Source organism: Rhinoraja longicauda, chromosome 25 (genome assembly GCF_053455715.1).
Source record: "Rhinoraja longicauda isolate Sanriku21f chromosome 25, sRhiLon1.1, whole genome shotgun sequence".
In the NCBI taxonomy this organism is placed as follows: domain Eukaryota; kingdom Metazoa; phylum Chordata; class Chondrichthyes; order Rajiformes; family Arhynchobatidae; genus Rhinoraja; species Rhinoraja longicauda.
Window position 1 is genome coordinate 8,930,791 of NC_135977.1, and position 16,165 is coordinate 8,946,955.

Sequence of the window (16,165 nt, forward strand, 5' to 3'; positions counted from 1 at the left end):
TAGATCATCTTACTTTTCCCTTACCACTTTTATTCCATCTCGCAAATCTGTGCACACTCACTTCACTCATCTTGGGTTTAAACCAGCATCTGCAGTTCCTTCCTACAAATTTCTAATCCCAGTTGTGCACGCCTAAATCCCTACATGATATAGTACCTCTTGTTAATTTGAAAGAAGGAGAATATGCCATTAGAACATACTGTACAAATTTATTTGGTATCCATAGTATAAAGCAAACAGAAACAAAAAGAACAGCTTGAGGTTGTGTACCAATTTCAAGGTAGAAATGTTTTTCAAGTTGCTTAACCTAGGCAGAAGTAGAATATGTTTGGGATATTTTCCTTCTAATAAAGATCCACAAGTTTATTTTCATTTTTTGAATTATGTATGCTCATGCTTAAAACATTATATGAAAGGCATTTTGGCTTTGTGTACAGTTAAAATGGTTTGGGTCAGCCTTATTTCTTTGTTAATAACTTATGATCTTGGGAGGTATTGTTTAGAATAGATGTTTGTCTTGGACCATTTCATTGTGTTTAGTGTGTATTCAGCCTCAGTGCTGAAACAGCTTGGCACAAAAATTACCAAGTTTCAATCTTAATTTTCTCTTTAATATTCAAGGAACTTATTTTGAGTTGCGGAAAGAAAGCTTCAGCCATCTTTAGGCTAACAGCTTGCAACAGTCATACTCAATTCTTGGAAATTTATACATAGCATGTGGCAAGAGATCTACTAATGATCTATGCTGACAACCAAAATTCTTATTATTTCTGGCATTCATTTTAGTATTGTAAGTCAATTATGTCAGCGTGTGTAAAGATTTTGCAATGCTTTAATCATTTGCTCTTAAGGAAATTCTGCAACAAAGATTTTTTTTTATAAACCTTGGCACCACCAGCTTTACGAACGCCTAGGCCATGTTGTGGGCTTCAGGAGCAGGCTTCCATTCTGCCTGTACATCATCCATATCCCTCCATTCCCCACGTACCCATACACAGAGAACTCTCCCCCACTGACAAATCTCAGAAACCCCTCAAACTACCGCACTGCATCGAGGTAGGCATATCTGCTGTGCCAAAATTCAGTGACTGAATGCAAGACCATTAGATCTGTGTGGATGGGAAGGCGATAGAGGTGGTAGATTCTGAGAACTGGAGGAAAAAAGAAATTGGAGTGGAGTTTGGGGTGGAGTCAGAAGAGAGCTGGAAAGATCGAAAGACTGTGGAGTGGTCATACCAGGACTGGACCAAGAGGTTTACCTGTCACTTCATTCGTCCTTGGTTTTATGTATCTCGTCTCCAGTTGTACAAGATGTTGGCGAGGCCTCACTTGTAGTATTGGGTTTAGTTTTGTTCATTCACCCTGTGAGAAGAAAGATGCCATTCAGATGGAAAGAGTGCAGAAAAGAAACATTTTCCGAAGATGTGGCCAGGATTTGTGGAACTGAGTTAAAGGGAAAGGTTGGGGAGGTAGGGGCTTTATTCCATGACATATAGGAGACTGAGGGTGATTTTACGGACGTGTATAACATCGTGAGGGACATGGATAGCGTGAAAGCACATGGTAAAACTATAGGAATGGGGTGTCAAGAACTAGAGGGCTTAATGTGAGAGGGGATATATTTAATAGCAACGAAGATAGACACAATGTGCTGTAGTAACTCAGTGAGTCAGGCAGCATCTCTGGAGAAAAAGGATGGGTGTTGTTTCGGGTCAGCACTCTTCTTCAAAATGTCACCCATCCTTTTTCTCCAGAGATGCTGCCTGACCTACTGAGTTACTCCAGGACTTTGTGTCCAACTTCGGTACAAACCAGCATCTGCTGTTCCTTTCTTCAATAGTAATCTGAGAGGCAAACGTTTCAGAGGTAATATTTATGTGGAACGAGCTGCCGGAGGAAGTGGTTGAGGCAGGTAAAATAACAAATTTTAACAGATATTTGGAGAGATACATGACTAGAAAAGGTTTAGAGGGAACTGGGTCAACTACACATAAAAGGGAATAGTGTATACAAGCAGATTGATTGGCAGGGATGTGTTTAGTGCATTGAAGGGCCTGCTTCCTTGCTGGATGACTAATGTTTGTGTCAAGTAAGACATTTTCAGCGTTGCTGCCCATAACTATAAAGTAATTGGCTTACTTTTAGTGGAGAGATACAGCACGGAAACAGGCCCTTTGGCCCACCGAGTCCAACCAGCAATCCTCGAGCACAAACACTATCCTGCACACACTAGGGACAATTTACACTTATACCTACTTACCTGTACGTCTTTGGACTGTGGGAGGAAACTGGAGATCCCGGAGAAAACCCATGCAGATCACTGTACGGGAGAACGTATAAACTCCGTAACAGGCAGCACCTATTGTCAGGATCGAACCCACGTCTCGGGCGTTATAAGGCAGTAGCTCTACCGCTACACCACCATGCCGCCCTTGGTCTTTGAGGTGCAGATTTATTGGTTAGTTTTATTATTCCAAATGCATTGCAAAACATCTTTATCAATTACCTAAAATATATCAGAAAAAACTGCTTTAAAATTGCTCCTTTCCCTTGTGTCTTCCCTTCCCTTCATAAAAACTGATTCTAATTTGGATATTAACTTTATTATAGATGTTAGAGAAACCAAAGGTTTTAATGTAGTAACACTAACATGCTGCAAAATATTCTAGACATGTATACAAATATAGTGCAGTCTTGAATATCAGATTTCTCCGATCTCCAGCAACGATCAGTTTCTCAGCTTTCCCCAATAAACAAAACGTTTATGTTCTTGCTGAACATATCAATGTTTCAAAGGTTGCATTACAGAAGCGAATAAATTATTGAAGGATGCTTTGTAAAATAAAACATTGCATTTACAAATAGTAGAACAAGGACAGTCAGTTAATTGCAGTGAAGAAGTGTGATTAACACAAAGGCTGATTAACATGTTAATCATTTAATGTGTTAATTTCTTGTAGTAAAACAAAAGCCAGATTTGTAATGCATTGGAAGATTGGGATATCCACAATAACATCTTTCCTAAAGGGATCCTTCATCCTCAGCAACAAAGTCCTGCGAGTTCATAAATTCATAAGTTCTTGGAACAGAATTAGGCCATTCGGCCCATCGTCTACTCCACCTTTCAATCACGCCTGATCTATCTTTTCCTCTCAACCCCATTCTCTTGCCTTCTCCCCATAACCCCTGGCACCAGGTACTGATCAAGAATCTATCAATTTCCACCTTAAAAATATCAATTGGCGTGGCCTCAACAGCCGTCTGTGGCGATGAATTCCCTGGATTCACCACCCTTTAATTCAAGAAATTCCTCCTCATCTCCTTCCTAAAGGAACGTCCTTTGATTCCTTGACTTTTCCACTAGTGGAAACATCCGCTCCACATCCACTCTATCCAGGCCTTTCCCTATTCGGTAAGTTCCAAGGAGGTCCCCCCTCATCCTTCAAAACTCCAGCGTGTAAAGGCCCAGTGCCGTCAAACGCTCATCGTACGTTAACCCACTCATTCCTGGGATCTATTTTAAAAATAGATTTCTACAAATGTTCTGTTTTCCATAAATATTTGGTCACCATGAATTCTAACATAAAATCATAGAACTTTTCAAGACCAGTCATAGATAATATTTTATATATATATATATATATATATATATATATATATATATATATATATATCCATTGAACCTAAACAACCTAAACCTCTCTCTCTGTCTCTGTCTCTCTCTCTCTCTCTCTCTCTCTCTCTATATATATATATATATATATATATAGAGAGAGAGAGATAGAGACAGAGAGAGAGAGAGAGAGAGCACTGATCTACTTACCAGTACTGCACATTGGTAGTGTGGTGGAGGTGGAAGCATTGGTATGGGGCTGGGATTTCCCTTGAAACTTCAAAGATTTATTATACAAACACTGGTATTTTATAAAGCCCGCATTTCATGTGGAAAGAGAAAGTGGTGTTGCTGGTTTTTTTTTTTGCTTGTACCTTTTGGTACATTCTGATGAATTTTGGTATTAAAAGTGATTGCATCTAAATCTTAGATATGTGGGATCACAAGAAATGTCCTTATGTGTTCACACATGCATCATTTAATAGTTTTACTGTGATTAAATAAATTAATTGAGCATTAATCATTTGGTGGGTATACGAACGTGATTATCATTGAAGCATTTCCATTTACAATCAGATTGTTTTGAATATTGTTCTCTTGTTTAGGTTCAATGGGGAGAGTCGGTGTTAAATTATTAGAACTTTGTGTAATAATTTGTGCACGTTTTAACATTTTGTTAGTCTACGTTTAATTTAGAGAACCTTTTGCATGGGGAAAAAGTAAAACCTTCCTTTCAATTTTAATGAAATTGTTGTTTGATTTTTGTATTTGTAGATAATCCTTTTGAATGGCTGCACACGTTTTTTTAATAGAGTGAATAATCGGAGTTCAGTCTCGAGTTCTAAGAGTTGATAATATTCGCATTAGCTGAAACTCACAATAGATTCTTTTTTCTTTCAGTTCTTGCAACAATAGCTTTTGCCTTTCTGCTGCTCCCAATGTGCCAGTATTTAACAAGAGCCTGCCCATCTCAGAACAAGTAAGAATTTATAATCGCATTTATTTTGTTCAAAGTGAACTGAGAGTCATGTTTAGGAAGGAACTGCATATGCTGATTTAAACTGAAGACAGGCACAAAATGCTGGAGTAACTCAGCAGGACAGGCAGCATCTCTGGAGAGAAGGAATGGGTGACATTTCACGTTGAGACCCTTCTGTCCAAAGAAGGGTCTCGACCCGAAACATCACCCATTCCTTCTCTCCAGAGATGCTGCCTGCCCCGCTGAGTTACTCCAGCATTTCGTGTCTATCTTCGAACTGAGAGTCATGTTGTACTTCCATAATTTTTCAGATATTTTCATTTTCTACAGTAAGAGAAATATTTAGGCTGCCTTTTTTTATGTGCATAAAGATCCTTGATTATCACGGTACAGACGTAAGACTGCTTATACAAAATGTTTTGCTATTCTGAGCCTGTCTAAATTTCTAACGTTGAGGTTAATTTTAAACTTTAAAATTTTAACAACAGCTGAATATATTTTGTGGTAATAAGTTGTCAAAGATAGAGGTAATAAAACCTTGCATTTATGTAGTGCTGTTTGCAACCTCAGCATCTCCACGAGCATTTGTATTTAACAGCTGACAAACGCATTTTCAAGTGTAATCTCAGTGAATTATTTTAATATCTGAATCACGGCAGTCAATTTTCACACAACCAGCTCCTGAAAACAACAACTAGATTAGCGGCTGGATGATCTGTTTTCGATGTGGGCCAGAACACTCAGAGATACGCCTCTAATGCCTGCTTGAATAATTTTGTTTATAGTCAAGGTGTCTATGTAACATGTCTTACCCCTGACAAGTACAGGGCTTGCTCCTGCAGTGAAGCATCTGTCCACATTATGTGAACGTCCCTGTTCTGAATCCACAGGCTCTTCTTTGGGTATAAGTGGTGTTGCTGAGACAGCCTTGATGCATATTGAGAAGGTGTAACTACTGTTGATATGTTGGCGGCATCTGACTAATGAAGCATCAGGAGTCCAGATAAAACGTTCATTTGTAGTTGGAATCATGGCTTGCACAAAGCAGGACGGTTGACGTTGGTGCAGGTCAATCATTCCATTGTTGGAAAATCACTGCAGTTGTTCCTCAAGACTCTGTCCTAAACCCAACCATCTCCAGCTGCCTCATTAACGGTCTTCTTTTCATTATATGGTCAGAAATGGGGATGGTGTTGATGATTCTATTTCATTCAACTCCACTTGCAGCTCCTCTGAAGATATTGCAGTCCATGTCTGCATGTCGCAAGACCGGGACATTATTCAGGCATGAGCTGGGAAATGATAAGCAACACTCAAGCTACACGTTGAGCTATTGATTATCTCCAACAAGAGAGGGAACACGAGATAATGACAACCTATTGTTGACATTCGGAGGCATTAATGGTTCCTGGGTGGTTCTTCAACATTATGGGGGTTACCATTAACAAGCCACAAGAATGTTGTGGCTACGAGAACAGTTTAGAGCGGTTGAGGAATGACTCGCCTTTCTCATAAGCGATAGGAGCAGAATTAGGCCATTCGGCCCATCGTCTGCTCCGCCATTCAATCATGGTTGATCTATCTTTCCCTCTTAAACCCATTCTCCTTCCATTACCCCATAACCCCTGACGCCCATACTAATCAAGAATCTATCTATCTCGGCCGTTAAAATATCCATTGACTTGGCCTCCACAGCTTTCTATGGCAATTCTGACACATAAACCTTTCTGCTATCGGGCAGAAGTATGTGATGGAATAGAGTACACTGAAGGAGTGCAGTTCCAACCAAACATTAGAAGCTCACCAAACCAGCTTGCATGATTGGAACCCAGTCACCATGCTAAACATTCATTCCTTAGACAATCAGACAATCTGCACTTTTTTTTTTTTTAAAGCAAAGTTAAAAAAAAGTTCAAATAATGATCACTTAGGAATAAGACGGACACAAAATGCTGGAGTAATTCAGCGGGACAGGCAGCATCTCTGGAGAGAAGGAATGGGTGATGTTTCAGGTCGAGACCCTTCTTCAGACTTGCGTTTCGGCCGAGACCCTTCTTTAGACTGCGAAATGTCACCCATTCCTTCTCTCCAGAGATGCTGCCTGTCCCGCTGAGTTACTCCAGCATTTTGTGTCTAGGTCGTTTTTCTTTGTAACCTGCAATGCACTCACTTTCATTTATGCCCTTTGAATCTTTGACCACATGCCTGCTCTGAAGGGTAATTTACATTCACCATTTAACCTACCAGCATGTTTCCGGAATGTTGGAGAAAACCAGAGCACCGATGAAACCTGCACAGTTCTGGGAAGAACGTATGACTTCTATTCAGGCAGCACCTGAGGTTGCAATCAAACCTGGAGCTTAGTATCTTCTGAATTCCCCCTTTTTTTTTTAACCAACATTAGTTTTTGTCTTTCCTATAAGCAGAAACATCTTTGTTTAAACCACCCAAGCCTTTCCAGCTTTGTATTTCTTTGCACAATTAACTTTTGCAGAAATTAAATCTCCAATACCTGTATATTTTGCATTTGACAATAGACAATAGGTGCAGGAGAAGGCTATTCGGCCCTTCGAGCCAGCACCGCCATTCAATGTGATCATGGCTGATCATTCTCAATCAGTACCCCGTTCCTGCCTTCTCCCCATACCTCCTGACTCCGCTATCCTTAAGAGCTCTATTTGTTGTCGAGATTGAATGTAAATACTTGATATTTGCTAAGGTGAAGTAGATTGCCAGACTTTGAAACTTTGCGATTATGGATTTTGCCTTTGATGGATGACTTCCAAGATGGCACCCAACCCAGGTGACTATTTGCGTACTAGCCACAGAGGCAGATCTACAATCACATATTACAGTCACTCCACACTTTCAAATCTCTACTCCTACAGCAACATTTCTTACTTTAACTATGATGCACTGTAAATGGCTCGATTATAATCATGTATTGTCTTTACTGGTGAGTTACCTGCTGAGTTACTCCAGCATTTTGTGAATAGCAAAACTGGTGAGTGACCTGCTGAGTTACTCCAGCATTTTGTGAATAAATACCTTCGATTTGTACCAGCATCTGCAGTTATTTTCTTATATAAACTAAACTGAACTCTTTTGGAATAATCCTGGGATGTAGCCGACTCGTTTACAGGTGACTGGGAACTGAACCTCTCTGGAAGTGCTCTTTGGAACATTACTGGGACCAGTAATGTTACTCACTTTGGATTTCTTTAAGCTTGTCCACAATAAAGATGATTTGGGTGTGAACTGATATAGGCCCTGGGTTTAATGCAATTTGTCAGCAAGTTATCACAAAAATATCTGCAAACATTGCATTCAGTATTTTGTGTATGTGCCTGGTATCTTGTCTCTCTGGCCTTTTGTTGCCCACGGCTCTCCACACAGAATATCTTAATTGCTTTGCGTCCATCTGGTACTCTGCTGCTTTTACTTTTGAGAGGTGGCTGTGGTGTATTCTGTATTCGTAGCAGACCTCACGGGAAGCGCACAAAGCCCATATCATCCTGTTTAAATGGATAGAATTTTTTTCTTTATCTCAGCACGGTAGTAAACTCTGAATCTTTTGTGATTTAACTCTGGCCGTGATAAAGGCTTGCGCTTGTCTTTCTGTTTGCTCCACTCTTGATTTTTTTTTTTCCCCCAACCTCTCTTGATACCCAACTGTTGGGCTATTTTCGATCTCTTCTGAGCATCATTGATTGCACTGTAGATGAGTGGAGGCTGCAGGAAATAGGGTATGGGGGGAGTGCAGCACACTGTAGCAGCAGTTAAAAATCAAGAAATGAGAGGAAACAAAGACTGAAATCAAAATCAGCAGTGACATTGGGAAAATCGGCCAAAAAGGGAAGAAAACCTGGGAGAGAATTGAGAGAGAAAATATATGTAAGGCTACAGATTTCATATAGTCCACTTGAAGAAAATTTGAAAACTGTACGATATTGATCCCATTGGAATAGCAGTGTGTAATGTTACTTGAACACAGGCATGCTTTGTAGGTTTTTATTGCCATATGCTTAAGATCATGCAGTTTTAATACTTTTTAAATTGGGTTTTGTGGTATTAATGTATTGTACTGCTTTCCCTCTTGAACTGAAGATAAAAATGCACTGAATAGTGGGAGATTATGCCATTCTGCACTAAAATCCAATAACAATTCTTTAATTTCATGTAATAAAAGTGAAATTTGGTCCATGCAATGACAGTAAATCAGTGGGTTTAATTATAATTGACGAATAAGAATCTCAAAAGACTGCCTAAACGTATGAAATCCCATGTAAGAGAAAATTGATTTAGACTTAATTGCTTAAACACCCTGCAGTCATTTTGCCTACTATTGGTTCAAATTAGCGAAGAAATACCTCATAATACTTTGGAGCCCGTTTAGTTAGCTTTGTATTAGATTCCACATCTGTTTTAAGTATTTAATTGATTGCTAACTGCAATTAAGTTGTTTTTTTAGCTATCTGCTCCAGAATATAGCCGAGGGATGTAGAGGCCAGTTCACCAAGCAGACATACATCAGGAATGAAACTTCCTGATTTTCGCACAATAAAGCACCACACAATATGCCTGCCATTCTGTCCCCTTCTGATATGGTTTCTTCCCATTGAAGCATGCTAAATGAACTTGCAGGGGACCCTCACTGCCTGAGGTCATTTGTTGCTGGCCCTGACTGAGGTCATTTGTTGCAAGCCCTGGCCTTTTCTCATCTACAGCTTCTTCCCCCCCCCCTTCCCCGGTCTACTTTCAGTCTGAAAATGGGCCTCGACCCGAAATGTCACCTATCCTTTTCCTCTAGAGATGCTGCCTGACCCGCTGAGTAACTGCAGTACTTTGTGTCTATCTTTGGTATAAACCAGCACGTGCAGTTATCCGTTTCTACATTTTGGCTTACTCAACTGCGAAATCTCCAAGATATGCCTTCTTTGAAGAAGTTCTCTTCCTCTCTCTGATGGGAATTCTGCAAGACCCTCTCTCACTGCTTCCCCTCTGTTCCCTGGCTCTACGTATTAACCCAAATTAAGTATTAACCCAAGTTTGCCTCCCAAGGCATCTCCCTGCCCAAGGTCATTTATTGATTGGTCCTGGTCTTTTCTTGCATCCAGCTCTGCACCCCCACCCCCTACTTTAAGTCTGAAGAAAAATCCATACCTGAAACGTCACCTATATATACATATCCTCCAGAGATGCTGCCTGTCCTGCTGAGTTACTCCAGCACTTCATGTGTGTCTTTTCCGTGAGTGGTGTTTCGTTTTCTCGCCCAAGTTGCCGCCCTTCTTGCTTCATACCTTCACCCACTTGCACCAAACTGATTTTATATATTTTACAATGTAAATTGTTCTGAAAACATCTGGCTGGCGCTAGTCACAAATCCCATCTGTGGCCATGCATGTAACTCTGAGGTTCGGACCATAAACCACAGCAGTAGTCTCGTGTTGGGCATTGGAGGACCACAGCCCTGATGTTGGAGGCAGTTCTATGATGCTTCATGTTCTGCTTGGAATCTATCTCATTGATTCTCCTCCAACCCTTTGCATGCTGACCTCATGGAGTCCACCACTGAACCCTGATGTGATCATCTGTGCAAGTTTCTTGCGCTTGATGTGGCAACTGTGATTTCAAGTTGTCCTTAAGGTTCCTATATAATGACCCTACTTCTGCGCTTGCATCTGATCCCAAAACAAGACCTGGAGGCGGTGGGATTCTGTATCAGCACGTTAGAAACATAGAAACATAGAAAATAGGTGCAGGAGTAGGCCATTCGGCCCTTCGAGCCTGCACCGCCATTCAATATGATCATGGCTGATCATCCAGCTCAGTAGCCCGTACCTGCCTTCTCTCCATACCCCCTGATCCCTTTCACAAAAAGGGCCACATCTAACTCCCTCTTAAATATAGCCAATGAACTGGCCTCAACTACCTTCTGTGGCAGAGAATTCCACAGATTCACCACTCTGTGTGAAGAAATGGTGCAGGAGTAGGCCAGTTCAAAGTTTATAGATTTCTTCCTTCCAAATATTGCTCAAGATGTTATGGAAAAGTTATTTTACAGTTCCTCTGGAGTTCATCCTTGCCAAATGTTATATATAGATTTTTTTCCCCCCATTCATCTGATGGCAGGAGGTGGAAAATGTCCTTTATGGATTTAATTACGGTTTAATGAGCATGCTGGTTTTTTTGTGGATGGGCTTTTCGATAAACTTTAAAATATTTTCAGCCCACTGGTCTGCTGTTCTCTTCTTGTCTGTCAGTATGGTTGCGTGGACCGTGACTTCAGGAGAGCTGTACCAGTTTAAGACGCGTTGAATATTGTTTTGAAGAGTCTTAAGAACATCTCAGTTCAGCTTGTTTCAATACAATGCTGAACTTCTGCAGCCCGCCCCTCCACCCACTCATCCTGCATTTTCCAAGCTTCATTCTAGAGCTTGGATAATTCACTTTGAACCGATCTTTGAGAAGGTAGCAAGATTCTTCTGCTAGTTACAGATGCTTTATGCATGTCCTCTGGGAGTTTGCAGGCTTTTAAATTATTTTCAGCTAACACTCATATTGCTGTAGTTGACGGTATTTATTCGCAAAATGCTGGAGTAACTCAGCAGGTCAGGCAGCATCTCAGGAGAGAAGGAATGGGTGATGTTTCGGGTCGAGACCCTTCTTCAGTCTCACAACCTATCTGCAAGTGAAGCAGTATATGTGTGTGTGCATGCATCAAAATCAAGAAAACATTGGGTTGAGTTGATCAGTGGCAATGGGCCCTTGCACGACAAAATAACTAGACAGTGGCCATCAATTAGAGAAAGACTGCCCTTGATATTCATGGCATCACCATTACCGAGTGTGTCCCCCCCCCCCCCCAGTTACACTCACCTTATTGAGATGGTTGTTTCTTACCATTTTCGTGGTGTTAGTAGTTGGTTCTCAGCTCCTGTGTTGGACTAGTGTCGAGTTCATGCTGCATGCATGTATTGATTAATTTGCTGAGGAGATGTAAATTGTATTGAACATTTAACAGAAGTGTACTAAATGTATCTCGAAGCGGTGCACGTCTGAAGTACTGTGATTAGATGTTTTGCACTCCTGATATTTGGAGATATCTTTGCCCTCCTGATTGTTTATCTTGGACAGCTTCCTGGATAAGAAAGGTTTAGAGGGATATGGGGCAAATGCTGATAAATGGGACTACCTTTAATGGGGCAACTTGGTCGGCATGGACAAATTGGTCCAAGGGTCCATGCTATGTGATGCTCTGGCTGTGAGAGAGAGAGAGAGAGAGAGAGAGCAATTGGGTCAGTTTTGTGGGAATCTCAAGCACCTACTTGCAACAGCAGGACTGTGGTATATCTCCAGCATATTAGGCTGCAGTCATGGAATGATACAGCACAGAAACAGGGCCTTCAGCCCAACCTTCATGCCAACCAAGATGTTCTTTAGTCTCATTTGGCCCATATCCCACTAAACCTTTCCCATCTATGTACCTGTCCTGGTATTTTTTAAATGTTAGATAGACACAAAAAAGTGGAGTTACTCAACGGGTCAGACAGCATTTCTGGAGAGAATGAATAGGTGACGTTTCGGGTCACGACCCTTCTTCAGAAGAAAGGTCGTCTTTTTGTGTCTATCTTCGGTTTAAACCAGCATCTGCAGTTCCTTCCTGTACATCTTTTAAATGTTGTTCTAACTGCCTCAACTATTTCCTTTCGCAACTCGTTCCATATACCCATCGCCCTCTGTGAAAAGTTTTGTCTCGGGTTCTTATTTAAATCTTTCCCCTCTCACCTTAAACCCATGTCCTATGTTTCTTGATCTCCCTTACATTGGGTAAAAGACTCTGTGCCTTTAAGTGTGTATGCTAAAGGAATACCAATCAATAGCGAGATGTCACTATAGCGAGAAAATGGGGGAAGAAATGTTCGTGCCGTGGCCAGCGTGTATTTGAGTGCCGCTCCACCACTTACGCAGAATAATACATAACTTAATAACCAATAAACTCCATTTTGGTGACCAGTCACAATGATGCAGGCAAACACAGTAGCCACTTTGCATGTGAAAAGGATAACCAAAGGAAACAAATTATGGAGTCAATGATCTATATTTAGCAGGGGTAACCTTGGTGCAGTACACAAGGTTGAACTGTTTGTATTCTAGTGTATTTATTTGAACAGGTAGATGAAAAGCACGATTTCATAAACTATCCAAAGGTTGACGCAATCTCCGAATTTGGTGTGTGTTTATTTTGAAGGGGGTTTTTTCTCTGTAGGGACTTGGGAAAGAAAATGCTTATTTATTGCAAAAATGGGCATAAAAATCTGGAGGAAGGAATACTTTGCAAGGGAGTTTTATTTTGCAGGTTGTGAATATGTAATAAGATCTTGATTGTATTATTTCTGTTGGCCGACTTGTGGACTTGCAAGTGTCTTTCTCGTTCAAGTTGTTACGGAGCAAGTATGCTCTATCATGCAGTAACATTTGCAGTTCGTACCAACAATATTGCTGCCAGCTTCCATTTGGCACTGAAGTCGATGCATCATAAGTGATAGGAGCAGAATTAGACCATTTAGCCCATCAAGTCTACTCCGCCATTCAATCATGGCTGATCTATCTTTCCTTCTTATCCCCATTCTCCTGCTTTCTCCCCATAGCCCCTGACACCCTTACTAATCAAGAATCTGTCTATCTCTGCCGTACAAATATCCATTACATAGACACATAGATACATAGACAATAGGTACAGGAGTAGGCCATTCGGCCCTTCGAGCCAGCACCGCCATTCAATGTGATCACGGCTGATCATCCATAATCAGTCCCCCGTTCCTGCCTTCTCGCCATACACCTTGAATTTGCTTGCCCTAAGAGCTCTATCTAACTCTCTTTTGAATGCATCCAGTGAATCGGCCTCCACTGCCTTCTGAGGCAGAGAATTCCACAAATTCACAACTCTCTGTGTGAAAAAGTTTTTCCTCACCTCCGTTCTAAATGGCCTACCCCTTGTTCTTAAACTGTGGCCCCTGGTTCTGGACTCCCCCAACATCGGGAACATGATTCCTGCCTCTAACATGTCCAACCCCTTAATAATCTTATATGTTTTGATAAGATCCCCTCTCATTCTTCTAAATTCCAGTGTATACAAGCCTAGTCGCTCCAGTCTTGTGGCACCCCACTAGTCACTGTCTGCCATTCTGAAAAGGACCCGTTAATCCCTACTTTTTGTTTCCTGTCTGCCAACCAATTTTCTATCGATGTCAATACCCTCCCCTCAATACCATGTGCTCTAAGTTTGCCCACTAATCTCCTATGTGGGACCTTATCAAAGGCTTTCTGAAAGTCCAGGTACACCACATCCACTGGCTCTCCATTTTACTTGTTACATCCTCAAAAAATTCCAGAAGATTTATTTGTCAAGCATGATTTCCCCCTCATTGAGTTTGCCTTCTGTGGCAATGAATTCCACAGATTCACTACCTTCTGTCTAAAGAAATTCCTCCTCATTTCCTTCAAAAAAGAACGCCCTTTAGATGCTCCCACCAGTGGAAGCATCCTCTCCACATCCACTCTATCCAGGCCTTTCGCTATTCTGTGTGTTTTCTTTGCATGTTCAATGAAAACAGAACTAACCATAATTCCCGTTATTGTTTCAGAATTTCATTTGGCTGCTGTGGACGATTCACTGCTGCCGAGCTATTCGCATTTACACTATCAGTCATACTTGTGCTTATCTGGGTATTAACGGGACACTGGCTGCTGATGGATGGTAAGTGAAACCTCATGTGAATGATTTGTAACTATTCTGTGAACATAAATTGCCTTGAGTCCTCTGCCAGCACAGTATTTTCTGAAATTGACGGTTAACATTTTGCAAAATTACACTGGACATTAAAATTTCCTCAGACAAAATTATTTGCAAAATATCGTAAGGAGGTTTAGTTCTATCACGCTAAGTAATCTTTGAATATGGAAGATGTCAGACTTGTGATATTAAAATCTCGCATCAATGATTCTCATTTGAGCACTTCTATTAACCTGAACTTCTGCGCTGCATTTGGCTGTCAAGAAATGAAAATAGTTGGTGAATCACGTACTAGCTTTTTGTAACACTTTCACAAAGATAAGTGTATTGTTCCGTAGCAAAGCTAGCAATGAAACTTTGGAGGAGCAGTTAGTTTAGCGATACAGTGCGGAAATAGGCCCTTCGGCCTACCGAAACTGCACCGACCAGCGATCCCCGCACATTAACAACTATCGTACACGAGAGGTCATTTTAACATTTATACCCACCAATTAACCTTTGGCGTGTGGGAAGAAACCAAAGTTGTCGGTGAAAACCCACGCAGGTTACGGGGAGAAAGTACAAACTCCATACAGTCAAGCACCTGTAGCCAGGATCAAACCCGGGTCTCTGGCGCTATAAACACTGTAAGGCAGCAACTCTACCGCTGTGCCATTTGTTAAAAAATGCCTAAGCGGAGGATGAGAATGGGTTGTTCAGCCTGGGTTCAATGCCCATTATGTTGTGTTGAAAGGGCAATTGGGTGCTTCCGAGAATTTTATTCCCTCGAAATTCAATTCCATTGCTCTGTTTGTTTTGATCAGTTATGTAGCTAAAACCTGACATTTTCCGCGGGTGAAGCAAGATAATGACCATTTCCTTTATAAACTGCTTGGAAAATTCAACCATGCAATTTTTGTTTAGTTTAGAGATACAGAGCGGAAACAGGCCATTCAGCCCACCGAGTCCGCGCCGACCAGCGATCCCTGCACATTAACACTATCCTACACGCATTAGGGACAATTTACATTTATACCAAGCCAATTAACCAGACCTTGTGCGTCTTTGGAGTGTGGGAGCAACCCAAAGATCTTGGAGAAAACCCACGCAGGTCAGGGGGAGAATGTACAAACTCCGTACAGACAGCACCCAAGGCCAGGATCGAACCCAGGTCTCTGGCGTTGTCAGGCAGCAACTCTAACGCTCCACCACCGCGCCATCCTTGCATTTCATGACTGCTCATGCATAGCTCTTCAGGAGAACCCTGAAACTACTCACCCATAGTCACCAGTATCTGGTCCCCCGTTTCTTCACACAACATTGTTGGTAGTATCAAGTTCCTCTTGGTGATGCCAGTGTTAATAAGTTCCCGATCCATGGTTTCTCACTCCCTGGACTTTTCTATTCTTGCCCCCACCTTAGAATCCAAATATTTCTTGTTTTGTCCTTTAATGTTCATATCATTCACAGTAATGTGATCCAACTGGGAAAATGGTCCCCAATTTGATTGATTATTGACCTTAATGAAATTCTCCTCCACAATCACACCATTTGCGGCCAAATTTATAATATTTCTCTTGGAATGACATGGGACTGCATTTCTGTTAACTCCTTCATAGTTTGAGAATGTTGCTGGCTCGGCCTCCATTTTAGTGCCCATCGACAGTTGCACTTGGACATGTCTTACTAGGCTGTTCCATTGGGCAATTAAGTTGCCATTTACATTGGTTTAAGTGGGATCATGTACAACCAGGAGGATGGCAGATTCCTTCCTTAAAAGGCCATTACTGAACCAAAG

The 16,165-nt window shown here is 41.3% G+C and overlaps 1 protein-coding gene across 1 annotated transcript in view; it reads left to right on the plus strand.

Moving 5' to 3' along the window:
• The window catches only part of sppl3 (signal peptide peptidase 3), a 142,052-nt gene that overhangs the window by 86,484 nt on the left and 39,403 nt on the right, over positions 1–16,165 (plus strand). Inside the window, exons 5-6 of the mRNA XM_078421257.1 lie at positions 4,514–4,592; positions 14,240–14,352. Coding sequence (XP_078277383.1) covers positions 4,514–4,592; positions 14,240–14,352 — 192 coding nt within the window. The remainder of the gene's footprint in view (positions 1–4,513; positions 4,593–14,239; positions 14,353–16,165) is intronic.